At 41.4% G+C, this 27,482-nt stretch overlaps 1 protein-coding gene across 1 annotated transcript in view; it reads right to left on the bottom strand.

The window, feature by feature from the left end:
- The window catches only part of Tmem236 (transmembrane protein 236), a 50,538-nt gene that overhangs the window by 4,080 nt on the left and 18,976 nt on the right, over positions 1-27,482 (bottom strand). The window contains exon 3 of the mRNA XM_051205744.1: positions 23,659-23,791. Coding sequence (XP_051061701.1) covers positions 23,659-23,791 — 133 coding nt within the window. The remainder of the gene's footprint in view (positions 1-23,658; positions 23,792-27,482) is intronic.

Consider the following 27,482-nt stretch of genomic DNA (forward strand, 5'->3'; position numbering starts at 1 on the left):
ATGCTCACTACTATATTTCAGTAACTTAAAGAATTTGGCAGAGTGCTGGGGAGATAGCTCAAATGGTAGAGTACTTGCTGTGAAAGCATTCTGACCTGGGTTTGGTCCCAGAACTCACATTTTTAAAAAAAAAATCTAGATGTGAAGATATGGAGACAGGCAACAATGGCCCATTGGCTAGCCAGCCTAGTATAACATCAATTTCCAGACCAGTGGGGAATCTTGTTTCTAAAACAGAGTGATGGTTTCTGAGGAATGATAGCCAAGGTTGACTTCTGTCCTAAATGTACATACCATTATACAACAGCTTCCTCCAAGACAGAAACAGCCCATTCTGCAGGGAAGCTCTTTAAGTGGGAAGGCAAAGAACTCAAATTAGCTTCAGGAAGTCCCTGAAGCTAACCAGATTCATTAGGCTCCTCCCTGCCAGAATAAACAATGAAAACTGAGAGTCCCATGCACCAACAAAGCTGAGCCACAAAGAAGACTTAGACAAGCTGAGCTGTAAAAAGACTCTAGCCAGACCAGCTGCCTGGAAGAGGTTTAGACCAACTGAGGCACCCAGAAAAGACACCCTCCAACCTGTTGAACTGTCTGCAGGATGTACAGTATGCTCTAGGTTCCCAGCTTTGTGAGCTGTTACACATGATGGGTTCGGCTTTGGTGATGCAGCTGTCTCTGATCCTGTAAGTAATCCCTCACCCATATTCCTGTAAGTATCACCAAGTAATTCAGTGGTTCACCTACTTGGACTTTGGTGGTATCCATGCATTGGTCTGTTGTGGTCTCCCTACCTAGTGTGAACAGAATGTGTATGTTGCATCTCCCCCCCAAAAAAAAGCTTTCTTCATGTAACACATGCATGTATATACACAAATTGAAGAACACAAGAGGAAATACATTTCTTAGAGTATGCCATGACATAGAGACTTCTCCTTTGCTCCACTTAGTAGACAAAGTTGTCTGTATAAAGAAAAAACAAATCTTTAAAGTTGTAAAAAAAGAAAGGGAAGTGCAAAACAAAACAGTACTAGGACAGTTTTATGTGAAAGCAGAAGGGGGTCCCTGTTTGAGATGATGAAGGGGACCAGCAAGATGGGGGAAGGGAAGATAGAGAAGGCCAAGGGGGATGCTGTGAATATGAGTGAAGCACATCAATAAAAAGGAAAAAGGAAAAAACTAAAATCCTTTTGCCAACATTAAGAACACCGTGCACAATGCCAGCTTGACAAATGATTGCAAACTCAGCTTTGTTTCAAGGCCAGGAAGTGGTACTGCAAGAAGTGATACATTAACACTTTCTAAATGGTCACTGAGAACTAGACTATCTCAAAAATCTGTTGATCAGAATGCTGAGTTTTTAACAAGTGTTTGACTTTGAAAAACAATATGTGTCATGTCAGCTCAATGAGGACTAGTTAAGATTTGGGGGTGTCATTTTGACTTCCAGTGTTAAAGACTAGAACTACAAAGCAGAGCTCACTGCCTCACTGTGGGGTAAAAGAGAGTTGAAGAAGCCAAGAAACATGCAGGTCCAAAGGAGTAGACCAGAAGTAGACTACCATGAACAGAAATTTAAGCAGTGTTACCTTGGAAAAGATGTTAGTCCTTGGGCCACCTGTTGAATTCCAAGTATTTCTGCTGTTAATTATTTGTTCTATTTGGGCAAAGCTATATACATATATGAGCACATATGTAAGCTTAGAGGGAGGGTACAATATACTCACTCCCTGAGAGGCTCAAGGTACGCTGAACAAATTGAAAAACAGCTTTCTGCCTTTACTATACTAAATGAACAATTAAATGGCATTATTTTAATGAATGGAAGCACACACACACACATACAGATATGTGTGTGTGTACTGATGAAAAGAAGTCAGTAAATTGTCAGTAGAAATGTAATTTTTCTCAGGCATTTACTCTTTGATGTGTTTCTTGGTGTGTGTGTGTGTGTGTGTGTGTGTGTGTGTGTGTGTTTGTGTGTGTAAAGGCCACTTGACCTGGGATATCCTACTTAGTTGCTCTCTCCCTTGTCAGACAGAATATTTCACTGACCCTGGAGTAAACACATTCAGCTAGACTGGATGGCCAGCAAATCCCACAGATTCTCTTGTATCCACTTTCCCAGATCTGGCTTTTTGAATATGGCTCCTAGGAGTCTTTAGGAGTGTATTGTATTTCCATGGCTGCACAGCAAGCACATTACCCACAGACCTTTCAAACACTTTTGGTGTAATGTCAGTGAATCTGTAGATGCAGAAACCATGGATGGTGGGAGACACAGGGCACTGTAAATTCTGTGATAAAACACAATCATGGGATCTCCAAATAACCACAAGAGTTAAGAAGAGTTTATCTGAGAGGTGACAGAAGAAAAAAGGAGCTTGACAGGAATCGGGAATAGCACAAGTCAATATTCTTCAGTTATCAGAAATGAAAAGAGTTGCTGAAAGACTGGAGAAGCAGAGAGGAGATGCAGTTGGGAGCTAATATTCACTGTTCTCTGTACACACACACACACACACACACACACATAAAAGCCATAAAAGGAGCATTGTTTTCTCCTTACAATGATGGGTACAGAGCAACTAAGAACTATTTCGAGGGTCAGAGAATTCTCAAGTAGGAAATACAGAACTTGAATCTCAATTCAGTAAACACTATAAAATACTCCCTGTTGGTTCCAAGATTAATGTTTCACACTTTATTGTGAATTCAGTAGTAAAACCTCAAAAAACAATATCTGAACAAGAGAAAGAGCCACTTAAAAGGAGGACCAGTTAGGTCACCAAAGGCACAACTGACAATAAGATCTCAGTTTTCCAGACACAGAGAATTACTCAGAAAAAAAATATTAGTCTTGACTTATTGTCACTAAACTATTTTCTCTGAGAGACAGATGTTCTATGGAAAAACAAAAGACCCAGGATAGCCGAAACAACCCAATACAATAAAAGAACTTCAGAAGGAATCACCATCCCTGACTTTAAGCTCTACTACAGAGCTAGAGTTCTGAAAACAGCCTGGTATAGGCACAAAAATAGACAGGTAGACCAATGGAATTGAATTGAAAATCCTGATATTAACCCACACACCTATGAACACCTGATTTTCGGCAAAACAGCTAAAAGAATACAATGGGGAAAGGACAGCATCTTCAACAAATGGTGCTGGCATAATTGGATGATGGTGTGTAGAAGACTGCAGATAGACCCATGTCTGTCACTATGCACAAAACTCAAGTCCAAATGGATCAAAGACCTCCACATCAATCTAGCCACACTCAACCTCTTAGAAGAGAAAGTGGAGGTTCCCTTGAACAAATTGGTATAGGAGGCTGATTCCTGAACATAACTCCAGGGGCACAGACACTGAGAGAAACAATTAATAAATGGGACCTCCTCAAACTTAGAAGCTTCTGTAAGGCAAAGGACACAGTGGACAAGACCAAACAGCATCCCACAGACTGGGAAAAGATTTTCACCAGTCCTACATCTGACAAACGGCTGATCTCCAAAATATACAAAGAACTCGAGAAACTATTCAACAAAACACCAAATAACCCTATTTTAAAAAATGGGGTACAGAACTGAAGAAAGAATTCTCAATAGAGGAAATCAAAAAGGCTGAAAGACACTTAAGAAAATGCTCCACATCCTTACCTATCAGGGAAATGCTTTGAGATACCATCTTACTCCTGCCAGAATGGCTAAAATTAGAAACACCAATGACAACTTATGCTGGAGAGGATGTGGAGAAAGGGGAACACTCCTCCACTGCTTTGGGAGTGCAAACTCATACAGCCATTTTGGAGATCAGTATGGCGGTTCCTCAGGAAAATGAGAATTAGTTTACCACAGGACCTGGCAATCCCCCTCTTAGGCATATACCCAAAGGATCCACATCCATGCAACAAAGACATGTGCTCAACTATGTTCATAGCAGCATTATTTGTCATAGCAAGAAACTGGAAGCAACCTAGATGCCCCTCAACTGAAGAATGGATAAAGAAGATATGGCATATCTACACTATGGAATACTACTCTGCAGAAAAAAAAAGGGAACCTGAAATTCGCAGGCAAGTGGATGGCACTTGAAGAAACCATCCTGAAGGAGGTAACCCATTCACAAAAAGAAGAACATGGTATGTACTCACTCATATATGGATTTTAGACCTAGAGCAAAGGATCAGCAGCGTATAATTCACACCACCAGAGGAACTAGGATACAAGGTGTATTCTAAGAGATTCATATAAGGTCCTTCACAAAAGGGGGAAGGGACAAGTTTTCCTGAGCACATGGGAAGGGAGGGGGCAGTAAATGGAGAACCAGGAGAAAGAGAAGGGGAGGAGAGGAAAGCATGTGTGACTAGGAAGATTGAGTCAGGGTAGGAATAGAAGACAGAAGAGAGAAAGAGAGAGAGAGAGAGAGAGAGAGAGAGAGAGAGAGAGAGAGAGAGAGAACAGAGACAGAGAAAGAGAGAACATAAAAGAGGGAGCTATTATTGGTTTGATGAGAAAACTGAACCTAAAGTAAGGTCTAGAGACCTACAAGACTGCGGCCAACTAACAATTTGAGCAACCGTGGAAAGGCTACCATAAATGCCCTTCCCGGATAGTGAGATCAACAACTAACTTATCCACCATCATGGAGCCCTCATCTAGTACCTATTGGAAACAGAAGGAAACACCCATACCTAAACACTGAGTCGAACTAGAATCCAGATGCAGAGCGAGAGGACAAGACCAGGTTGCAGAAACACATAGAGACAGCTGACCTGAACAAGGAGGAGTTAATGGGCCCCCCAGACTGATAGCTGGGAATCCAGCATGGGACTGACTCACACCCCCTGAATATGGGTCTCAGCTAGAAGACCTGAGCAGTCTAAGGGACCTCGGACAGTGGGACCAGTATGTATTCTTGGTGCACAAAAGGACCTTGCAGACATATCCCCCCATGGAGGGATACTGCCTTAACCTAGAGACAGGAAAGAAGTCCTAGTCCCTACTTCACAGGACCTGTCAGATCTACATGACCCCACCTGGATGGCATTGCCCTATATGTGGAATTGGGGGGATGGGAGGGGATGGTGGTCAGGGTGCATGTGAGGGTGGAGAGAGGGAAAGAGGGAGGGAGAGAGGGAGGAAGGGAGCGAGGGAGAGGGAATTGGGATTGACATGTAAAAAAAAAAAAAAAACAAAAGAAAACGAAAACAAACCTATAATGATTCAGACAGAACATTGTGAAGAACTACAGAAAATTAGTTGTTTTAATATTTCTTTTAAAAAACAGGTAGTCACACAGCATGTTTCAGCATTACACTGTTAGAAGACAAGAGAGAAAGAAGGCAATTCATTTGAGTGTGTGCTAAGGGAAATGTCAGGCACCCTGATTCTAACACTGTAGTCTCCTTGTGGAAAAAAAAAGAAAAGAAAAGAAAGAAAAGACAAACAACAGTCCAAACTAACAATGAGGTGTGCCTCCTACCTCACAAACCCCTATAAAGTGATTACAACAGTTATAGAAGTGTTTAAAAGAACAGGCAGACATAGCTCAACAATGTAATGCTTTAATTGAAGAGGAACAGAAAATCAAGAAGGTGAAATGAACAGTGAGTAAGATTAACTAAAGTGTTTCACAGTGTGGTGGTGGGTAGCTTGGTGTCCATGGGGAAGTCCAAAAGTTTGAGAAACAAGAGTTGTTCTACTGTCTTAACAAAATGATGAGATGATTCCTCATATTTGCCCATCCTCACCACAAAGAAGAATGCTACCCCAGGCCTGCAGATAAACTACCTGGAGTAGGCACAACTTACACCCTCTAAAAGCTCACAGTAGTCTGGGACTCACCTTAACTGCACACTGGGCTTTGCAGGAGTGTTTACAGCACAGAAACTGTCAAGTACTATGAATCAGGGGCTGGGAGATGGCTCTTAGCCAAAGTGTTTGCCATGCGGGTAGGGGGACCTGAGTTTAGATCCCAAGCACCCATACAAAAGGTGGACATGGTGGTTCTCATCTGTAATCACAGTGCTGGGGAGAGGGACAAAGAAAACATTGACGGGTCACTGGCCAGCTAGTCTAGCCAAACTGGCAAGCTCTAAGTTTAGTGAGAGACCCTGTCTCAAAAAACTAGGTGGATGACTGAGGTGGATAGCCTGGCATGGGTTTCTGGTCTCCACTTGTGCCAATGCACCATCACACATTCATACACACACACACACACACACACACACACACACACACACACACACAAACCTAGAAGTCAGCTTCTTCACCAGCCCTGGAGAGCAGCTGGTTAAACACTGATCAATATGACATTGGTTATTCCCAAAACCATATAAAGTTTCCCCCAAAATGATGAGGGGGAAGAGGGGGGAAAGGGAAGAGGAGGAAGAGGGGGAGAGGAAGTAGAAGCCATGAGAGATGATGGCAATGAATAACAGAAGCAGCAACTCAAGACAGTCAGCCCACCATGATTTCTGGAAGTTCTGGCTCATGAGCGCACATTCCTAGCTGTGAAATAGCTGCACCAATTCCAAAAAAAAAAAAAGACGATGCATAGTTATTCAGAAAATTCGGAAAGCCCAGTGACCAGTTTCAGTTCCCTGTCAAGCATTTCTTGTATCTGCTCATAAAAGCATGAGTCATCTCTGGGTTTGAGGCAGTGGAAACTGTTCAAGGAACTCTTATCTGGGGACACAACTGGAAGGCTGGAGGTTTAAAGACCATTTTCGCCACTCACATTACTTCTCAGGTGTACCTAACACTAACCAAGAATTGCTGAAACCTGGTTGAAACATCACTGGGAGTAACCGATTCTGTTTTTGAGTGTTGAGAAGGCTACCTGATTAGAACTTCCTAGTCCCCCCAGCTTCTCATGCAGACTGTTCTGGCCCTTCCTCCACAGTTAAAATAAGGTTGGAAAACAGGGTTGCCTGACTATGTATGTAAACATAAAAATCACAATATTATACATTTGTAGCATGTCTTTCTAAATACATTCTACATACAAAATGTAAAAAAACATGACAAGCATTTTTAAGCACATACCTGACACAGATTAAATCTAAACTTCGAAGGTGAAATACTTTTAGTATTTCGTGTGTTGCTGCAAATAATTGGGGTGGGGAGATCCAAGTTTCTAGATATACAGACTAAAGTTAGAAATGCTGGTATGAGCCCAAGCTGAGTGACAAATGGTGACACACGGGAGAGTGAGCTGATTCATGGACTTCAGAGCACCCTTCTCAGCTTTATTTATACATACTCAGTATTGCAGCTTGTGCAAATCTCAAGGCCCCCAGACCATGAGCTCCACAGATGAGGCCTCAGTCTGTTCTTCCTTTTGTACCCCAGCAGCTTGTAGAATACCCAGTTACCTCACTATGAAACAGATTTGTAAGGAATTTCTCCTGAAGTCTGTTAGCATGGGAGAGCAATGAGAATTCTGAGAAAGAAACAACTTACAGGAAGGTAGCAGGCCAATGCATGAAAGCAAGGTCCGAGAACAATGACCCTGATTCAATAGACAAATGCATTCTGGAATTCTGTGTAGGCTCTACCATTGGGATTGGCCCCTGGCTCTGTAAGACTGAGTCCCTTCACAATCCCTTGAGGACATCAGGAAAAGCTGGCACTGTGGTCTGAGAATCTATTTAACTGTATGGTAAGAGAAGATGTGGAATGGCCTTGGACCCAGAGAAGAATGACAGCATAGTATAGCATTTGCAGGAATCCAGGGCAACAGAAAGGTTTTGCCCCCCAGCAGCTGTCATTCATCATCAGATTTCAGAGACCTCCCAGATACGAATAACATCGAGGGTCATGGAGCTAGAGAATAAAAGTGTTGATGTAGTATTCAGAAAAGCACATAGAAAGCAGCTTTTACTCACACACCCAATAACCAACCCATGCACACCCAGTGAATTAGGAGACTTGGTGGAAGCAGAGCATAAGAAAAGCAATGTTCCCAGAGATAGGATCCCACCATCAATATGTACACAACATCAACAGGGCGTAAACATGTGCTCATTGTGCCAAAAGTCTCCCTCATCTAAGGTAAGAACATGTAGACATGGAAATCCACAACCCAGGCCTGTAATTTTGAACTTGTCTTGGCTAATACAGCTGTAGAAAATAGAGGTTGGTATTTATTGTAAAGAAATACACACTCAATTCTTTATATCCCTTTACTCTTATCAGTCTCTCTGAAAATCTTAATATTTATTTCCAAAATACCTTGCAACATTCGGTAGTCTTGTTTTGCATATGAAAATTGTTCATGGCTCATTGCCCACTGAAGAGAAAAGTAACCATTTTGTAATACACTATTAAAAGCATCTAAAGCTGAGGCTCCAGTGGTATATACTTGCTTTGCAAGCATTAGGACCTGATTTGGCTAATACCAACATACAAATCTGTGGAAGGGTTGGTGAATGCTAATCTTCATACTGGGGAGGCGGAGGCAGGCAGATCTCTGGGACTTCCTGACAAGCCAGTCCTAGCCATATTACTGAGCACCAAGCCAGTAAGGAGCCCTGTCTAAAACATCGGTGTGGACAGTTCCTAGGAACCAGCAGAGTACATTAACCCCTCTTTCTCTCCCTCTCTCTCTCCCTCTCTCTCTCTCTCTCTCTTTCTCTTACACACACACACATACACACACACACACACACACACACACACACACACACACAGCTCATCTAATCAAATGGAGCCTGAACTCAAGGCTATTTTAGCACCGATGCCCTCCGTGTCTGCTGGCATGAGACTTATGCCTGCAGCCTTTGGGGACCTGTCCAGATGGTCTAATCCTGACAGCCAGTGAGTGCTTCATTAGGAGATAAAATCAGAAATTTTACTCCACTCTCCCCCTCAGTCCTGGAAACAGTCAATTATTTCTTCAGAAAAAGAAAAAAAAATCTAGAACTAGTGTTCTGAAACTTCCTTCTCTGTACCAAAGGGACAGCAAGGAAGGAAACAGGCTCGTTCCTGGCACAGCCCTGGACGCAGTGTTCCTCAGACTCAGCCCCGAGCACATTGCAAAACCACACATCATGGAAACACAGCTCACACTGTATGTGCCCATATTGTTTAATAAGCTGTTCCCTAAGAAAGAAGAAAGAGGAACTCAAAATGCTATTTTATTAGAAAAAATGTCCTGTACCCCCTTCCTTTTTGTGGGGCTGCCATACATATACACAATCTATTGTGATTAAATTCATCCCTGGTGCCCTCCGGTACCCCCACTCCTTCCCCTCAGGCACCGTTCTTTTCTCCTGCAGCCCCAGTGGCTGGACCAGCACAGAAAATGACACCTCTCCTCACATTGTTTCTCTCAACCTCAATATAAAACCATGTATTTTATATTTGATTTAGTTAGGGTGGGATGAGCTGCATTCTAAGGAAATCTGGGAGGTAATTAAGTCCACTGGAAATTTGGATCTGGTATCTCAGGGTTGAAGTGGTATTTTCCATAGTTCCTAATACTCCCTTTCCCCAAGCAGGCTCATCAGAGTAGACACTCAGTGGTTTAGGGAGCTTTAACAAGGTTACAGGCGGCAGAGTATGCCCCCGTATGTTTGGACAAGTGAGTGCATATGTACTCTAATTTTTAAAATTTGTTTGTTCATATATTACATTGTGATTACATTCCTTCTCCCCAGCTCTCCCACTCAACTTCATCTTCTTTCTCTCTCAAACACCCAAAACACAAGAATCAAAAATAAACAACAAAAAAGCCTAGAAATACAAGATAATAATAAAACAAAAATGTACAAGAAACATGGAATCCGTTCTGTGTTAGCCAACTATTCCTGGGCACAGGGCCTGCCCTTAAGCATAGTTGGTATACCCAATGACACTTCACTAGAAAAAAAACACTTTGCTTTTGATAGAGAGTAATAGTTGCAAATAGCTTCTTGGTTAGCGATGAGACTTTATGTCCACTTCCCCTTCTCAGTTCTGGGATTTTGTCTGGTTTGAACCTGAGCAGGTCTTGAGCATGCTGTGAGTTCCTTTGTGCATCAGCCCTGTTGTATCAGAAAACAAAACAAAACAAAACAAAACAAAACAAAAAACCTGTCTCCTTGGCGTTATCCACTATCTCTGGCTCTTAATCTTTCTGCCTCCTCTTTGGCATAGATCCCTGGGCCTTGAGGGGAGGAGGTCTGACAAACACCATTTAGGGTTTTTATTTTATTTTATTGTCTTACTATATAGGCCATGCTGGCTGTCTTCCTGCCTCACTATCCAAGTGCTAGAAGTATAGCATGCTTACAAAGTTTGAAGAGATGCTCCTGGTGGTTTGACTTTTAAGGCCCTTCGTTTTTGTTAACAGGTGGCATCTGGTGCAGCACAAATAACTTTAAAATTCCACATATATTTCCATTGCAGTTCAGTTAAGAAATTCTGTCTGGTGGCTGGAGAATCTAGTTTGGCAGTAGAGCCTGTGGTTAGTAAATACAAAGAGTGTTTCATTCTGCAGCACAAAAGGAGGAAGAGGGGAGTGAGGAAGAAGGGGTGATTGTAGTTACATTTTGATAAAACACTATCAGGAAGACATAGCCCAGAGGAATGGTTCCTTTTCCTCCTTCCCTCCATTCTCTGGAAGCCGCTGAAGCTACATCAGTTCTGCTATTCTGCCTTTTCTGCAACTGATGTGCAGATTTCTCAGTATTGTTGAACAAAGTCACATACTGTTAATTAGAAACAGAAGAAATTCTTTCCACGTTGTTTCCAACAAGTTGCTCATGAAATTTTTACCCTCCCCTTTGTCTGCATCATCCCTATTCTCCCCAGTATAACCCAGGGCTTCCCTAATTGCACACTCCTTCCAACCAACAATCCCTATTGTTCCCCACACTAAGTGTACACCCTACTTTGTGAGGAAGTTGTGACATCACAAGCTGTCAGTTACCCCCATTTTATTTCTCCCATCCCTTCTTCTTATTTTCACAATTGAAAGTCACCTGGGAAGCTTTAAAAATTACTAGTCCTGTGTGAGAACATTAACTAATAGAATAAATCATAACCTTTTATAAAAGTACTAGGGGCGCAGCCTTACTGCTCAAAATACGTGTTAATTATCATTGGATGCAGCCTGGGTTTCAAAAAACACAAGACCCAAAATTGATTCTACTATATAACTGAGAATGAGTGCCACTGCCCTTAATTCAAGACACACACACAGGGGCTCATCCAAGGAGGTTTCCTGTTTAACAATCGGCATGTATCCAGTCTAGCCCCAGAAGTTCTAGCTCAGTCATCTGGGACTGTACTTGATGCTAATATCTTTAATGTATTCTATTAAGGGGTTTGTTTTAATTTTATGTAGGATGTGTGCATGTGTGTGTTTGTGTGTGTAGTATATGTATACATGTATGGGCATGCCTGTGCATGTGTGTGTGTAGTATATACACACATGTGTGGATGCATGCTCCTGAGCACATGCATACAGAACACAGAGGAGGATACTGAGCACCTATCATACTCAGCCTGTGTCCCCTAAGTCAGAGTTCCTCATTGGATCTGGAACTAGGCTGGCAGCCATTAACCTCCAAGACCCTCCTGCCTCATAGGCCATAATACTGTAGTTACAGACACATGAGGAGCCTCCCCGCCCTATATCCCCAAGCACTGGAGTTATATGAACTCACACTCATGCTCAGGCAGCAAGCGTTTTTACCTACTGGGCTATCTCCCCAACTGCTGTAGGTGTTCATATATGCTACAGCCATCAGAAAACTAGAAACACAAGATAGTCATAAGCTGAAAAACTCTGCTGAGTCAAGTAAATTAATGTATTACCTCATTTAATTTTCTATTTATGAATTAGCAACTTTGTATTCTATACAGAATTCAACTTTTTGATTGTTGGCATGGTTTAGTTTGGTTTTGTTTGGTTTGGTTTTGAGACATGGACTTCCTATGTAGCCCAGACTGACATATAACTTAGGATTCTCTTGCCTAAGCCAATAGAGTGCTAGGATTGCAGGGGTGGCCATCAGGCCCAGGTTCAACTTTTCTTCATCAGACTTTCATTTGCAATAATAATAATAATAATAATAATAATTTCATTTAGAGGAAAAGAAGATTTTTAAACTTAATGACAAAGATCAAACCAATAAGGAGAAATTGGTACCTAAACTATGAAAAAATTAAAAAATTCTTCCTATCAAAACCATCATGGCAAAATTGACAGGTAAATAATGACACTGATGTTGCAGCTATGGCAGGCAGAGCTTAGCTTCCCTAACATTGATGTCATAACATCAGTACAATATATGTGTGTGCGTGTGTATTTATATATAAACTAAATAGTCCTAATGAAATGAAACCATGTTGAAATGAAATGAAACTACTGTTGGGAATCAGCAGTCTGCTGACCCCGTCCCTGACCATGGATGGGACGCTCATGGCCATGGCATTGCTACCTCAGGCTTTACCTGGCTGCTCAAGCTTTACCTGGCTGCCAGAGGACTCAGTTACACATGCGCAAGCCTCCCTTTTAAAGCAAGCATGCCAAGCGTGCCCCCTCTCTTGCCCTCTCCCTCTCTTGTTCTTTCTCTCTGGCCTTCTCTCTCTGCCCTTTCTCTCTTTCTCTCTCCCTCTTCCCTGCTTTCGATTGGCCACCAGCTACCCCCCTTTCTCCCCCTTCCCTCAAAACTCCACATGGCGAGTCTCGTGTTTGTGTTGTATAGGAATTAGCTGCAGCAAAAGAACAACATTGGTGCCGAAATCCAGTCAGGCTCTCCTTGAGGGTCACTGGCGGCCGTCTGCTGGCGAGCGGCCAGCCAGAGATGCTCAGGGACCCTGATTCTGAAACCAGCAGTCCACCTCCATCCATCCGTTCACTGGAAAAACCATCCCACACCGGCTACAATTTGATAAAGTACCCTTTTTCATTATTACTCGTTTCCTTAGGGTCTGGTGCATTTCCCCCTGGTGAGTTAAGATTCCAGCTTGAAGCCTTCCTGCCTTCGGACTGCTGAGTCCTTATCGGGCACTTTGCCCTTGGCCACATTCTTGGCCTGATGAGTTCCAAAAATGATTGGCCAGTTTTTACTTCACCCATGAGAAATAAACCAGCCTATATATCCTCTACAAAATAAGTCAAATTGGCCAAAATTACTGCCAGTGAACAGGTAGATGGAAGGAGTTTTTTTTACCTTTCTGCTAAACAATCTCTTTCCCTAAACTTGTTTCTGTTCTCTTCCTGCCACGCTAAAACTCTCCTGCCTGCCACAGCTGCAGCCTGTCTCAGGGCAGTGGGCTGGGCTGAGGCAGCATCTGCTCAAGATACTCTGAGAGTTTTCATTCTTCCCCTTGGATTTTGTGCCCTAGCACCACTCATGCTGACTGGTGCATTCGTTTCTCAGACCCACAAGGGGTCTCTCAGGTTTTATACCCTAGCACTGCCCTTAGACTGGTACATACATTGCTCAGGCCTACAGTGGTCTTTTTGGATGTAGTACCCCTTGGACTCTGGTGTCCTATTAGTTTCACAAATCTTTCTGCCTCACTCATGGAAAGAAAAAAGCCAACAAATTCGTATCTCAAAACTTTATGATTTCTTCCAGCTGCTGGGGATATGTTTATGGCAGCCGCCATCTTGATCATGTGGCCTAGCCTCACCCCCCTCCCAATGGTTTTTCCCTCTGCTACATCAGCCACCTAGGCAGAGGGAGTCTAGCCAGTTTCTGCTGCCAACAAAACCTGTAAATTCATTTACCTTTTGCCCTTTATTCTTTGTCTCTTAATTTCTTTTTTCACTGACTATGTTACACATAGCTTCACACTCTGGTCCTCCTCATTTCTACGCAGACCTGTTAAATATATCTGTACATGTGATTTAAATTTAACTTTATGTAAATGTAAGCTAACTTTATACAACTTAAATTCAACTGTACAGTCTGAAATATATCTAAATTGTTATGTGTCTTTAAATGATGGTAAATATTTAAGGTTATAAATGACTATTTCAAACTAACAAAATATTTATGTCACCCAGTCCTTAGTGTAAGCTGTTTATAAAGGTTAAGCCTCTATTATCAAAGGGAGTTTTTCTCTACCTCTTTGTCCTTTACAGGTGTAAATCTAACCTACTAAGTTAAAAACCAGTTACAGTCAGGCTGCAGGGTTCTGAGTAAAACACCCTCCACAGCATCTCAGCTTGGATCCAGTTTTCCAGACAGATTAATTAATTACAGGAATAAACCCTCACCTAGCCACCTATGTGTTTAAGGAAAGTAACTAAAGACAAATTTTGTATACTAAGGTATACTAAACAGTCAGACAGCCCTCAAATGCTCAGAGATCTAGAGAATATGGCATTTAAAATGTTTCATTAAAAAGCTTTTAAAACAGAGAGACAGGCCAGCTGCTGGCACCACCCATTTCCTCCAAGAAGACTGATGGACACTGAAGAAGCTCCACCCACAAAAGTGGCAACGCTAGCCACTGAGCAGTCCTGCCTTTGTTCTCAACTGCTGCAAAGAGCTCTAAGGACCGTGGACAAGAGGGCAGTGGAATCAACTTTCTCCACGTTGCTTGAGCCAACGGTAGGTAAGTCTTCTAAAAGCTCCTAATCCACAGGTCTCATGCCATCAGCAGAAGGCAGATGTCCTTAGAGCCTCTGACTTCAACAACTGTGGAGGACCTGGGGGTGGCTGTCCATGTTGCCAGCTAGTGAATCTCTGTTACTCTCTAATCATTCAGGTAAAATTTTATCCTTTTCAAGAACTCTGATGCTTTTGACGACCGGTAGCTTTATCAGCTTAAAGCAGTGGCCAAGGCTCTAACTATTACAAATGGGTATTTTAAGGTTGCTACTGTTTATAGTCTTAACATTAATCAATAAAGTTTTTTATAAGCTACTAATTCAATTCTAACAGTACTAAACACCATACTATGCCACTATACTTTCATAACTGTAATTATAAGCTCACAATTAAGGTGCTTTTCATTGTGCTAAAATCTGCCAGTTGTATGTGTTAATTCTTTAAGCCAAATCATTTCTAGCATGAGTATGCTGCTAATGTGTCTTAATATTTATGTATTTACAAACTCAAAGGATTCTTGTAAGTTCAAGGGAGCCAAATTGGACCCATGTAAACAGGTCAGATTCACTCCAAATAAATATTACTCAACTTTTTCCTGGCATCGGGACTTCCTTCCCTTGTCCTGGGACCCCCCCCCCTTGGGAACCTCTACCCCACCTTACACTTCTCCCATTAAGTACTATGACCTAAGGGGAAAAAAACTTAACCTTGTCCTCTGCTCTGCTAACATCTTGCCAGGCTCAAAGAGACACCAGAGCTCCATACTGTCAGGACTGCGATGAAACAACCAGCTACCAGGAGAACATGGCAGCACAATGCCCCCCCCCCCCAGCTTTCTAATTCCCCCAAAGAGGATCACCTCCCCAAGTCAGCAGGAAGCAGTCTTGAGACCTCAACATCCTTATTCCCTATCCTGCCATGCCCAACCCCCACCTTTTTAATAACAATAAGAGGTGGGAATGTCTGCTGACCCCGCCCCCAAGGAAGGGCAGGATGCTCATGGCTAGTCATCACTAGGTCAGGCTTTACCTGCCTGCTCAAGCTTTACCTGGCTGCCAGAGGACTCAATTATGCATGTGCAAGTTTCCCTTTTAAAGCAAGCATGCCAAGTGGGTCTCTCTCTTGCTCTTTCTCTTTCTTCTCTCTCTCTCTCTCTCTCTCTCTCTCTCTCTCTCTCTCTCTCTCTCTCTCCCCTCTGCTACCCCCACCAGCTACCCCCCCTTTCTCTCCCTTCCCTCAATAAACTCCACATGGGTGCTGAGTCTCGTGTTTGTGTTTTATAGGCATTAGCTGTAGCAAAAGAACAACAACTACAACTTTTATAAATGCCTCTTTTGCCTCTGGAACTGACAAAAATATCATAAAAAGCAAAATTGAGAAGGCGAATGTGCATGGTGACACAACTTAGAAACAGAGTATTTGGAGAAATAACAATTTGGCTGTATATATTGGTGATGCACGCCTTTAGTCCCAGCATTTGGGAGGCAGAGGCAGATGAGTTCTCTGTGAGTTCGAGACCAGCCTGGTCTACAGAGCAAATTCCAGGGCAGGGACCAAATCTACAGAGAAACCCTGTCTTAAAAAAAATCAAAAACAAAACAAAAAAAAAAATTTTATATGGACACTGAGCCAGAAATCCTGCATGGGAACATGGAACCTAAAGAAATATTCACCTGTGCCCCTGAGGTCCTTGCAGTGCTTAGCCCAGGACTGTGAGTTAAAAAGAGGGCACAGGAGTTGGACTAGGGCATTGTGAGCAGATTTGTTTGAAAACCTTACACTGCCAACATCATACCTGGCACTGCCTGGCTCTGCAGAGTGCTGAAGTTTTCCACTCAAATAGCCTGCTGACTTCATCTCCAGCAAGCCCTCTCTGAGTATGCAGAAGGTTCTAATGCAGTCCAACCACTATTGCCACATACCACACTGGCTTACCATCCCCTTCTATATTTCCCTGTGTGAGCAGCCAGCTTGTAGTAGTCACCATCTTCTAGCAACAAGGTTGCCAAGGAGTCAGGTCCTCTGAGGACACTCTGTAGTCATCATCCTGATATCTTTAGGCTACAATCCAGAGGTGTTTAACTCTTTCTGTTCCCAGCTTCTGTTTCTCCATGCACCTCACTGCTTGGCTTCTAATTCCCACACAGTGCAGGGTCACTTTAAAGCCCTGTACTATACAAGTGCTCTGCCCTCAATGTGTCTCTGCTGCCTGAATCAGGCAGACACTGCTTGACTTGCTCTAGCTATGCCCCCGTAATTCTCTAGCAGAAGGCCTATAATAGAAAAAAAATTAAAAAGAATCTATCACAAATAAGTGACTTAAGTGTAATGTGAGTCATTAATATAATGGAATATTATTTGACCAATAAAAATGTTGGAATAATAGATAAAATAACAAGAATAACAAGCCCACTGTACACTGTAGGGGAAAACCACAAAACAAGTTCCTTTAATTGAATATGTAACAACAAGATCCTGTCAATTATAAATTATAAGTCTCTAGCTTGTTATAGTTGGTTTAATTATTCTTCCTTTTTTTTTTTTTTTCCTTTTTAAGACCCCTGTCTGCTAACCTCTTTAAATGAATATATATTGTTTGGGGAAAATAAAGCAGTCAAAATGAAAGGGTTCAAAATTCTGTAAAGAGATTCAATGCAATCCCCATTAAAATCCCACCACAATTCTTCACTGACCTTGAAAGGATAATAATCAACTTTATATGGAAAAACAAAAGACCCAGGATAGCCAAAACAACCCAATACAATAAAAGAACTTCAGGAGGCATCACCATTCCTGACTTTAAGCTCTACTACAGAGCTATAGTTCTGAAAACAGCCTGGTACTGGCACATAAATAGACAGGTAGACCAATGGAATTGAATTGAAAATCCTGATATTAACCCACACACCTATGAACACCTGATTTTCGGCAAAACAGCTAAAAGAATACAATGGGGAAAGGACAGCATCTTCAACAAATGGTGCTGGCATAATTGGATGATGGTGTGTAGAAGACTGCAGATAGACCCATGTCTATTGCCATGCACAAAACTCAAGTCCAAATGGACCAAAGACCTCTGCATCAATCCAGCCACACTGAACCTTTTAGAAGAGAAAGTAGGAGGTACCCTTGAACAAATTGGTACAGGAGACCGCTTCCTGAATATAACTCCAGGGGCACAGACACTGAGAGAAACAATTAATAAATGGGACCTCCTCAAACTTAGAAGCTTCTGTAAGGCAAAGGACACAGTGGACAAGACCAAACAGCATCCCACAGACTGGGAAAAGATTTTCACCAGTCCTACATCTGACAAATGGCCGATCTCCAAAATATACAAAGAACTCGAGAAACTAGTCAACAAAACACCAAATAACCCTATTAAAAAATGGGGTACAGAACTGAAGAAAGAATTCTCAATAGAGGAAATCAAAAAGGCCTGAAAGACACTTAAGAAAATGCTCCACATCCTTAGCTATCAGGGAAATGCAAGTCAAAACAACTTTGAGAATGGCTAAAATTAGAGACACCAATGATGACTTATGTTGGAGAGGATGTGGAGAAATGGGAACACTCCTCCACTGCTGGTGGGAGTGCAAACTCATACAGCCATTTTGGAGATCAGTATGGCAGTTCCTCAGGAAAATGGGAATTAGTTTACCACAGGACCTGGCAATCCCCCTCTTAGGCATATACTCAAAGGATCCACATCCATTCAACAACGACATCTGTTCAACTATGTTCATAGCAGCATTATTTGTAATAGCAAGAACCTGGAAGCAACCTAGATGCCCCTCAATTGAAGAATGGTTAATGAAGATGTGGCACATCTACACAATGGAATACTACTCTGCAGAAAAAAATAATGGTATCTTGAAATCCGCAGGCAAGTGGATGGCACTTGAAGAAACCATCCTGAAGGAGGTAACCCAGTCACAAAAAGAGGAACATAGTATGTACTCACTCATATATGGATTTTAGACCTAGAGCAAAGAATCACCATCCTATAATTCACACCACCAGAGGAACTAGGATACAAGGTGTATTCTAAGAGATTCATATAAAGTCACTCACAGAACTGGGAAGGGACAAGTCCCCCAGAGCTTAGCAGAAGTAGGGGCCAGCGAAAGGAGTGAGAAGTAGGAGAAAATGAGGGGGAGGAAAGGAAAACATGTGCGACCAGGAAGATTGAGCCTGGTTAGGAATAGAAGACAGGGAAGAGAGAGAGAGAGAGAGAGAGAGAGAGAGAGAGAGAGAGAGAGAGAGAGAGAGAGAGAGAGAACATAAAAGAGGGAGCCAATATTTGGTTTGAAGATAAAACTGAACACAAAGAAAGATCTAGAGAACTACAAGCCTGCTGCCAACTAACAATTTGAGCTTCTGTGGAAATGCTATCATAAATCTCCTTTCCGGAGAGTGAGATCAACAACTAACTTATCCAAGGAGCCCTCAACTAATGCCTGATGGGAACAGGAACAAACACCCATACATAAACACTGAGTCGAACTAGAACCCAGATGCAGATGGAGAGGACAAGGCCAGGAGGCAGAAACACATAGAGACTTACCTGAACAAGGAGGAGGTAACGGGCCACCAGACTGATAGCTGGGAAGCCAGCATGGGACTGACTCAGGCCCCCCTGAATATGGGTCTCAGCCAGAAGGACTGAGCAGTCTAAGGGACCTCAGACAGTGGAGCCAGGATGTATCCCTGGTGCACAAAAGGACTTTGTGAACACATCCCCCATGGAAGGATAACTGCCTTAATCTAGAGACAGGAGAGAAGCCCTAGTCCCCACTTCACATGACCTGTCAGATCTACATGACCCCAACTGGATGACATTGCCCTACATATGGAATTGGGGTGGGGGGGGATGGGAGGGGAGGGTGGGTAGAGTGCATGTGAGAGGGCAGAGAGGGTAAAAGGGAGGGATGGAGGGAAGGAGGAAGGGAGGGAGGGAGGGAAAGGGACCTGGGATCGATGTGTAAAAAATTAAATTAAAAAAAAAAAATGCTTTGACTCCAAAATTTAAGTTCAAGGACAAGTTACTGGGGAAAAGGATTTCTGTTTTTGTTTCCACAGAAAATGAAAAGATGTGGATTCCTTCCAGAGTAATGTGGTTTGATCAAGCCAAAACACCTGAAACAGAGTACCAGTTTATCCTACATTCAAAACAGCTGGACAAAGCAGCCTTACAGACTACAGCCAGGATTTCTGAATCTTCTTAGAATCCCCCATGACAGTGCCCCTTACCAGCAGGAAGTAGTTTGGAAAGAACGACGCCCAAATTCCCAAATATTGTCTATAAATGTTTGTTTTCATTTAAATGGACTTGGTTATATAAAATAAATAAATAAATAAAATACTATATCTCAAAACAAAACAAAACAAAACAAAATTCTGTAATGAAAAAGCTGTGTGGCTGGCAAAAGAACTGTGCCTCTTCCCTGTGTGTTCCATCAGGATAGGCCTGCTGGGTCTACAGGCTCAGTAAAGTTAGGCTCTGAGCAGCAGGAGACATAACTGGAGCTTTGTGATGGGCTCCTTCTGTAAAGCCAGGTCTATAGAGCGGCTAAGCTATATCACTTATGGGACTCACTGATCTACAGGAGGTGCAATCTATAGTTCCAAACAAGCTCCTGGACTAGTGGCCTTCCAGCCTTTGGCAGACAAATATCTTGTTATCTCCTGACTTCACATAAAGCATCTCCTACACAAAAGCCCTATTGTCTGGCTGAAGCAGGGAGGGAGACCTCTGACCTAATTAAATCTCCTTTACTTCCTTCTCCAAGTCCTCTTCTCCAGAGTTTTCACCATAGCTCTTGAAATTGTTTTGCAGGTTTTCAAAGTGACAAAATGGCAAACTCATCATAGGTGGTTTTGAGAAGGCATTTTCTATTTCAGCAAAATAGAGTCAAAATTGTTGACTTATGGTGTGAAATCAAATTAAGTTACTTTTATTCTAGAACACCCCCGTGGGCTACATGCATTCTTGACTTCCTTGAGGTCCAAGCTTGCTCAATGGAGAAAGTTTCCTCTCCACATCCACCTACAAACCCCTATAAAACTCTGACTTCTCCCTTACCTCTAACCCCTTAAAGTGACCTGAGTGTTCCTTCACCTGTAGTTCGACATAGTCCCTTACATGCAGACCATACAGCACTTTAACAATAAATATACTTTTATCATTTTGTGATGCGTGATCCAACCTAGGCTACAAACTCTACTTAACTGAGTTCTGCTAATAGGACTGAAAACTCCTACTCAGCCATGGATATTGTTGTTTATGTTTGCATCTTCCTCTTTCTACAACATTGAGAGATCCTGATGGAGGCAGAGGGAGGAATCAAATGACAGACAACATTAGGATTCAGGCAATGGAATATCTGTTATAAATCCTGAGTTAAGAAGACTTATGAATCCTCTAGGAAAAGTTATCTTAAAAGGAATCTAACTCTACTAGATTCAGCTTCAGGTCTATTGGTAGGAGGGGGCAATGTGTTGTCCAGTGGAAAGTAATGGACATTACTTGAAATTGTCTAAGTCCCAGGCAATATGTTAGTATATGATGCTAACGGGCTGTGTTTCCAGACATTTGCAGCTTCTCCAGGAAAGTAAAACTCGATGGAAGAAGTCAGCATTCCAGCTGGCAGAAAAAGAGCCAACCCACCCAGAATACAGAAAGAGCACTGAGGCTCTTTCCAGATGCTAAGCATAAAGCTAACAGTATTTGGAGCTGAGTATGGTGAGCAACCACACATCAAAGACAGTTATTCTTAAAGTAGGAATTCTGGGACAGTCACTAGTCTGAAGCAACAAACAGGAACACAGGAGACTCCGGAGTTGGGGTTTGAAATGAAAGCAAGAACACAAGGGCCACTGAAAGCAAAGAAGTGGTAGCTATTCAACTGTCTTGACCCAAGTAAGAGCACAGAGGGGTCAGCATGATCTGAAAGCAGAAGCAGGAACAAGATGGTGGATGGTGAGAAGATTGAAGCGCGGTCATTAATAGGAGACTCAGCTAGAAATGGCAGTTGGGCTATTTATTGTATCCTTGTCATTTGTTCTCATATCTGGATATAGTAAGGACCACATTTATCTCTGAAATTATCCTGTCACAGAGATCCATGTACTAGCACACTGTTCCCATGGAAGTTCATTTTAGATGAAACACTTCACTCAGAATGCTGTCATATCGTTGGATGCCTCAGCATTGTCACTGGTACCCATCTGTAATTCAAGCCCTCAGATGATAGAGGCAAGAGGATTAATAGCTAAAGAGCAGCCTGGACTACACAGCTAGCCTGTATTAAAAATGATTTTTAAAATGAATGTGTTTAAGCAGGAAGTTCCAAGGGATATAGGAGAACATACTATAGACTCAAAAGTTGTGTAATTTATAGTATTAATATGAGTACTAAAGTGAGTTCAAATTTCATATAAATATTGAATACATGTAACATTAATATTTGCAAAGGTATTTTGAAGTGTGATTTTATTATTGAATGGCAGAGTTATTACAGTATATGTTAGTCAACCCTTTCAGGTTTGAGCAGAAAGGGGCTAGGGGAGGGTCTCCACTAAGAAACACAGAACTTCGCTCTGTTCTAGTCCTCTTCCCAAAGCACCACTGCGGGATACAGAAGGAAGATTCCAATCATTGCTATAGACAATAAAGTGCCATTAACTTCTACTAAAAAAAAATGTAGGTTTTTTTTCTAAAAAAGAACTTTCAGCTGGACAGAAAGTTTATGTCAAAATGCTAAATACAGATACCTCAAGAACAGAACAACCTAGAAACAGGTCTGTGGGAGCTAGAAATAAAGTGAGCAAAAGATTGCAGGTGGTGGCCCTTGGGCTCTTATTGAATTGTCACCAGTGTGATGTTGAACGTAATAGCATATAATTTCCCACCCACGGGGACAAGGTGTAAATTGAAAGACTCTGCTTTCCTCATGGCCTACAGGACATGTCTTCTTTACAGTTTCCAGAGCAAGAGTGGCTGTGCAGTGGTGCTGTGTGGCCTCCAAATGACTGACTGTCTCTACCCCTTATCCTTGTCACTGTGAAGTCTGACTCCATCCATCTGTTGGGGGTGACCTCCCAGTCTCTGCCCACTTCAAGCATGCTCTCACTACAAAATTTTGTCCTTATCATACAGCATGTTAATCACACTTTAGCACAGGAAGATAAATAGAGCTGGAAAGAATTTATGTCCTGACAAAGACACAAATCAAGTAATGAGATAAATTTTTAAAGGCCAGCCTGTATTTAATTTCAACTTTTCACTTTGTAGGGATGTGGTTTGTTTCTGTTTTGATTTTGTTTGTTTGTTCTTGTTTTTCAAGACAGGGTTTCTCTGTGTAGCAGCCCTGCCTGTCTTGGAACTCATTCTTTAGACCAGGCTAGCCTCAAACTCACAAAGACCCACTTGCCTCTACCTCCCAAGTGATGAGATTAGAGGCTTGTGCCACCACTGCCCAGCTGTCTCTGTTTTACTAATGTGAATTTTGGCTTTTTATAATCCATAATTTGAAATATGCAATTCTGTAAGACATAAATAGGATTTACAGCTATTACACTCACTCTTGTAGCAAAGGTATTCAAACAAAAATGACCTTTTTTGTTCCCTTCATTGTTTGTTTTGGGAGACAGGGTCTGGCTGTGCAACTCAGGTTGGCTTCCAATTCTTTGTCCTCCTACCTCAGCTATGGTGTGTGTCACCAAACCAGACTCAAATTTACTTTATTCTTCTAAATTTAACGACTTAAGACATCTCTAAAATATTGCAATGATAATGTTTTCTTGGTAAACATTAAACTTTATTGGCATTAAATATTTGATATTTTTATAATCTATAGATTATACTAATATACTATAGATTGTACTAATATACAAAATGAGTAATAATGACTTATCAAATTATGTTTTAAAATATTTTTGTCTACGTATCTTCATTTTCAACCTTCTCTCGGTGATGTTACCTCTAAGAAACACTCTCATTAAATGTTTTATTAAGCAACAGAATAGCAGAAAGTTATAAAAAAAATAATAAAAATTTAGGTGTAAGTATTCATTTGTGAAGGGTTACTTACTCTTTTGACTTCCTCTTAGAGGGTATATCCTGAGTTTCTCAATAATGTCAACCACGATCAGGGACAACAGAACCACAGACACTGGCAAGTCTGGTAAGGAGTCAGGTAATGTCCCATTGCCATTCTTTTGAACCTGTTTTCAGAAAGCCATTTAAGCACACTTATTTACTTTGTTTTACTCATTCTAAATTCTATCAGTAGTCTGCAGACACTGCTAAATATATTTACTGAAAAAATAAAAGCTCTGTTTCGAACTTCCCGGGTTTTAGCCACGAGGCTTTGAAGTATTTCTAAATTGCAATGAGGATTCACACAAGTGGGATAGATTTTTATTATTATTATTAGAAAACAGAGCCCCCTAAATGCACATAAAAATACATTAATAAGAAGCTCAGTTTGTAGAGCACTTTCCTAGCCTACATGAGGCCCTAGATTCTGTGTAAGTGTGTGTGTGTGTGTGTGTGTGTGTGTGTGTGTGTATCTGTGTCTTTGTATCTGTGTGTGTTTGTCTGTGTATGTGGGTCAGTGTATTGTGTTTCTGTGTGTGTGTGTTTCTATGTCTGTGTTTGTATCTGTGTGCATACATCTGTGTCTGTGTGTGTCTGTGTAGGTGTTTCACTGTGTGTGTGTGTGTGTGTGTGTATGTGTGTGTGTGTGTGTGTGTGTGTGTGTGTGTGTGTGTGTTCCCAGAGCCCTGACAGCACAGGTAGGCTGAGCTATGCTTTCTTCTTCATCTGCTTATGCTATCTATAAACAAAACAAAGCAATAAAACAAGCTATAGTACATCATATTCTTGGTAAAGAATTGAAAGTTTCTTCTCGACAAAGATGCCTTCGTGATCAATTCCAATCAAATTGTCTTAGATATCTTAGATAGTCTAATAAATGAAATGAAAATAATAGACTGTATTAAATACAAAGAAAATTTAAAACATCACTTTTCATAAACTCTATGAGTATATATGGAGAAAATACTCCCAAATGGATGTAATCTTTTTAACTGTTAATGGCAAAAAAAATAAAAATAAAAATAAGATTTTTAAAAGAGAAAGCCATTAACTGCAACTTCAGTAGGCATGTTAATTATAAAGCACATTCTAACGTGTGTAGAAGTAAAAAAGACAGAACATTCTAGAAGAAAAGGAAGGTAGAATGTTGTGCTCTTCTGGTTCTGCAGAACATTTATAAAGCTGTAAGAAGACGCTGTAAGGTGTGAGCACAGGATAGATAGCTGGGCAAATCAACAAAACAAAAAGGTCAGACACATGAACACCTAACTTATAACAAAGAGGGTTCTGTTGAAACAAAGGACTGCGTTTTTTACAAAATGGTACTCCGGTCATTGGAAACAACAAATAAACAAACAAACAAAAAACACGTGACTCATCCCTATACAACATAACAAAACACCACTGAAGCTAAACTGCGAATCTAAAGGAAGGAGTGGGAAAACACATTTTCAAAAAGATGAGAGAAGTTCATGGTGAGGTAAGAGCTTCAGGATTTTGTAGTTTAGATTTATAAATCTTCTTAATTCTCTCTCCAGAAGCATTTTACACAAATGAAAGTAGCTATTTTAAAGAAATAAAAAACAGCTTCTTATCAAAAGGCACCAGTAAAAGTGTGAAGGTGAAAGTCCCAGGGTGAACAAATTTATAGGATATAATTTAACGTATAACAAGCACTTTCAAGTCTATTTTTCAAGTAGTTCTTTTATTTTCTGAGATTATAAGTACATCATTTTCCCTTCCCTTTCCTCCCTTCAAACTCTTCCATGTTACCCTCCACCTTGCTTTCTTTCAAATTCGTGGCCTCTTTCTCTTTAATTGGTGTGTGCATGTGTGTGTGTGTGTGTGTGTGTTCCTACATTCATAAATACACTATTCACTGTGTAAATCAAATCAAGTTTAAAAGATAAGAAAAGATGACATAAGCAAAGATCAAAAGATGCTCAACTTCATTTACATGGAGAAAGGAAGTTTTAAAATACAATGAGTTTCAAAAACACATCCCTTAGATTAGCTAAAAACCAAGAGCAAGTTGTGGAAAGAACATGAAGCTGAGAGAGCATTCATCTCTGCTACTGAGACTGCAAGCAGATGTCAGCACAGTCTCTTTTTGAAACTTGTTTGGCTTAATTCATTACATTAGCCAGTTGAATACTGTATAACCCATCCACTCTACTCCTATGCGTTAAAACAACAGATACAATCACATGTATAAAAATGTTTAGTCAAGTTCCTAGTAACATTAGTCTGAAATGTAAATAACTGATATTATCATCAAGAACAGAACTATTATTTTAGAGTGACACCAGATACTTTATATTATTTGTGGCTATTGTGAAGGGTGTTATTTCCATGATTCCTTTCTCAGCACTTTTATTGTTTTATGTAGGAAGGCTACTGATTTCTTTTTAGTATCTCGCTACTTTGCTGAATGTGTTTCTCAGATTGTAAGAGTTCCATGTTAGAATTTGGGGGGTCGCTTATGTATACTATCATGTCATCTGCAAATAGCAATACTTAGACATTTTTTTCCTTTCCAATTTGCATCCCCTTGATCTCCTTTGGTTGTCTTACTGCTCTATCTAGAACTTCAAGTACTATTTTGAATAGATATGGAGAGAGTGAACAGCCTTGTCTTGTTCCTGATTTTAGTGGAACTGCTTGGGTGGCCCCAGCTAAGACTCCCAGAAATAGGAGATATGTAGCCTGAACTGGCCATCTCCTGTAAAGAGGTAAAACTTCCAATGGAGGGGCTGGAATGCCAACCCAGCCACATAACCTTCAACCTACAATTTGTTTTGCCTACAAGATGAGCTTGAGTAAAGAGGCACAGAAAATGTGGGGAGGGGTGGCCAACCAATGACTGGTCCAACCTGAGACCCATGCCACTAGAGGGAGCCCACCTCTGACACTGCAGTGTGGGCCAGCTCACAGATCTAGAATAGAACCAAACATGACTGGCAGGGGGAAAAAAAATCTATTCAATGTAATATGACTAATGATACTCTGTTACACTCATAGACTGGTGCCTAGCCCAATTTTCATCAAAGAAAATGCATGCAGCAACTGATAGAAAGAGATTCCTCAACCCACAGCCAAACATTAGGCAGAGTTGGGGGAATCCTGTGGAAGAAGGAGAGCAAGGATAATAGGAGCCAGAAGGGTCAAGAACATCACAAGAAAACTCACACAGTCAACTAACCTGGGCTCATAGGGGGTCACACAGACTGAACCGGACTGACCAAGGCCCTCTGCACATATGTTACAGTTGTGTAACTTGGTCTTCTTGTGGGACTCCTAACAGTAAGAGCAGGGGCTGTCTCTGACTCTTTTGCCAGCACTTGAGACCCTAATCTTTGTACTGGGTTGCTTTGTCCAGTTAATATGAGAGGAGGTGCTTAGTCTTACTGAAGCTTGATATGCCATGTTTGGTTGATATCCATGGGGACCTGCCCTTATTTTGAAGGGAAATGAAGGAGGAGTGGATGGGAAAACAAAGCAGTAGTAGGAGAGAGGCGAGAGGGAAAATTGTGGTCAGGATGTAAAACAATAACAAATAAGAAATCATTTTTAAAAGAATGGTGCAATAGGACTGAGAGTGTAGCTCAGTGGTGGAGGGCTTGCCTTATAAGTTCAAGCCCCCAGGATCAACCCACCCTGCAGCAGCAGAGTAAAACTGTACAACCAAAAGTTAATTGCAGCATTGGTCTGGGCTGGTATAGCTCAGATGTACAGTATGTGCTTAACACCAACAAAAGTTCAACGCCAACACCAAAAAATAAATAAATAAATTATAGCTTTTAAGATGAAATACCT

Source organism: Phodopus roborovskii, unplaced genomic scaffold, assembly GCF_943737965.1.
Source record: "Phodopus roborovskii unplaced genomic scaffold, PHOROB, whole genome shotgun sequence".
Classification (NCBI taxonomy): domain Eukaryota; kingdom Metazoa; phylum Chordata; class Mammalia; order Rodentia; family Cricetidae; genus Phodopus; species Phodopus roborovskii.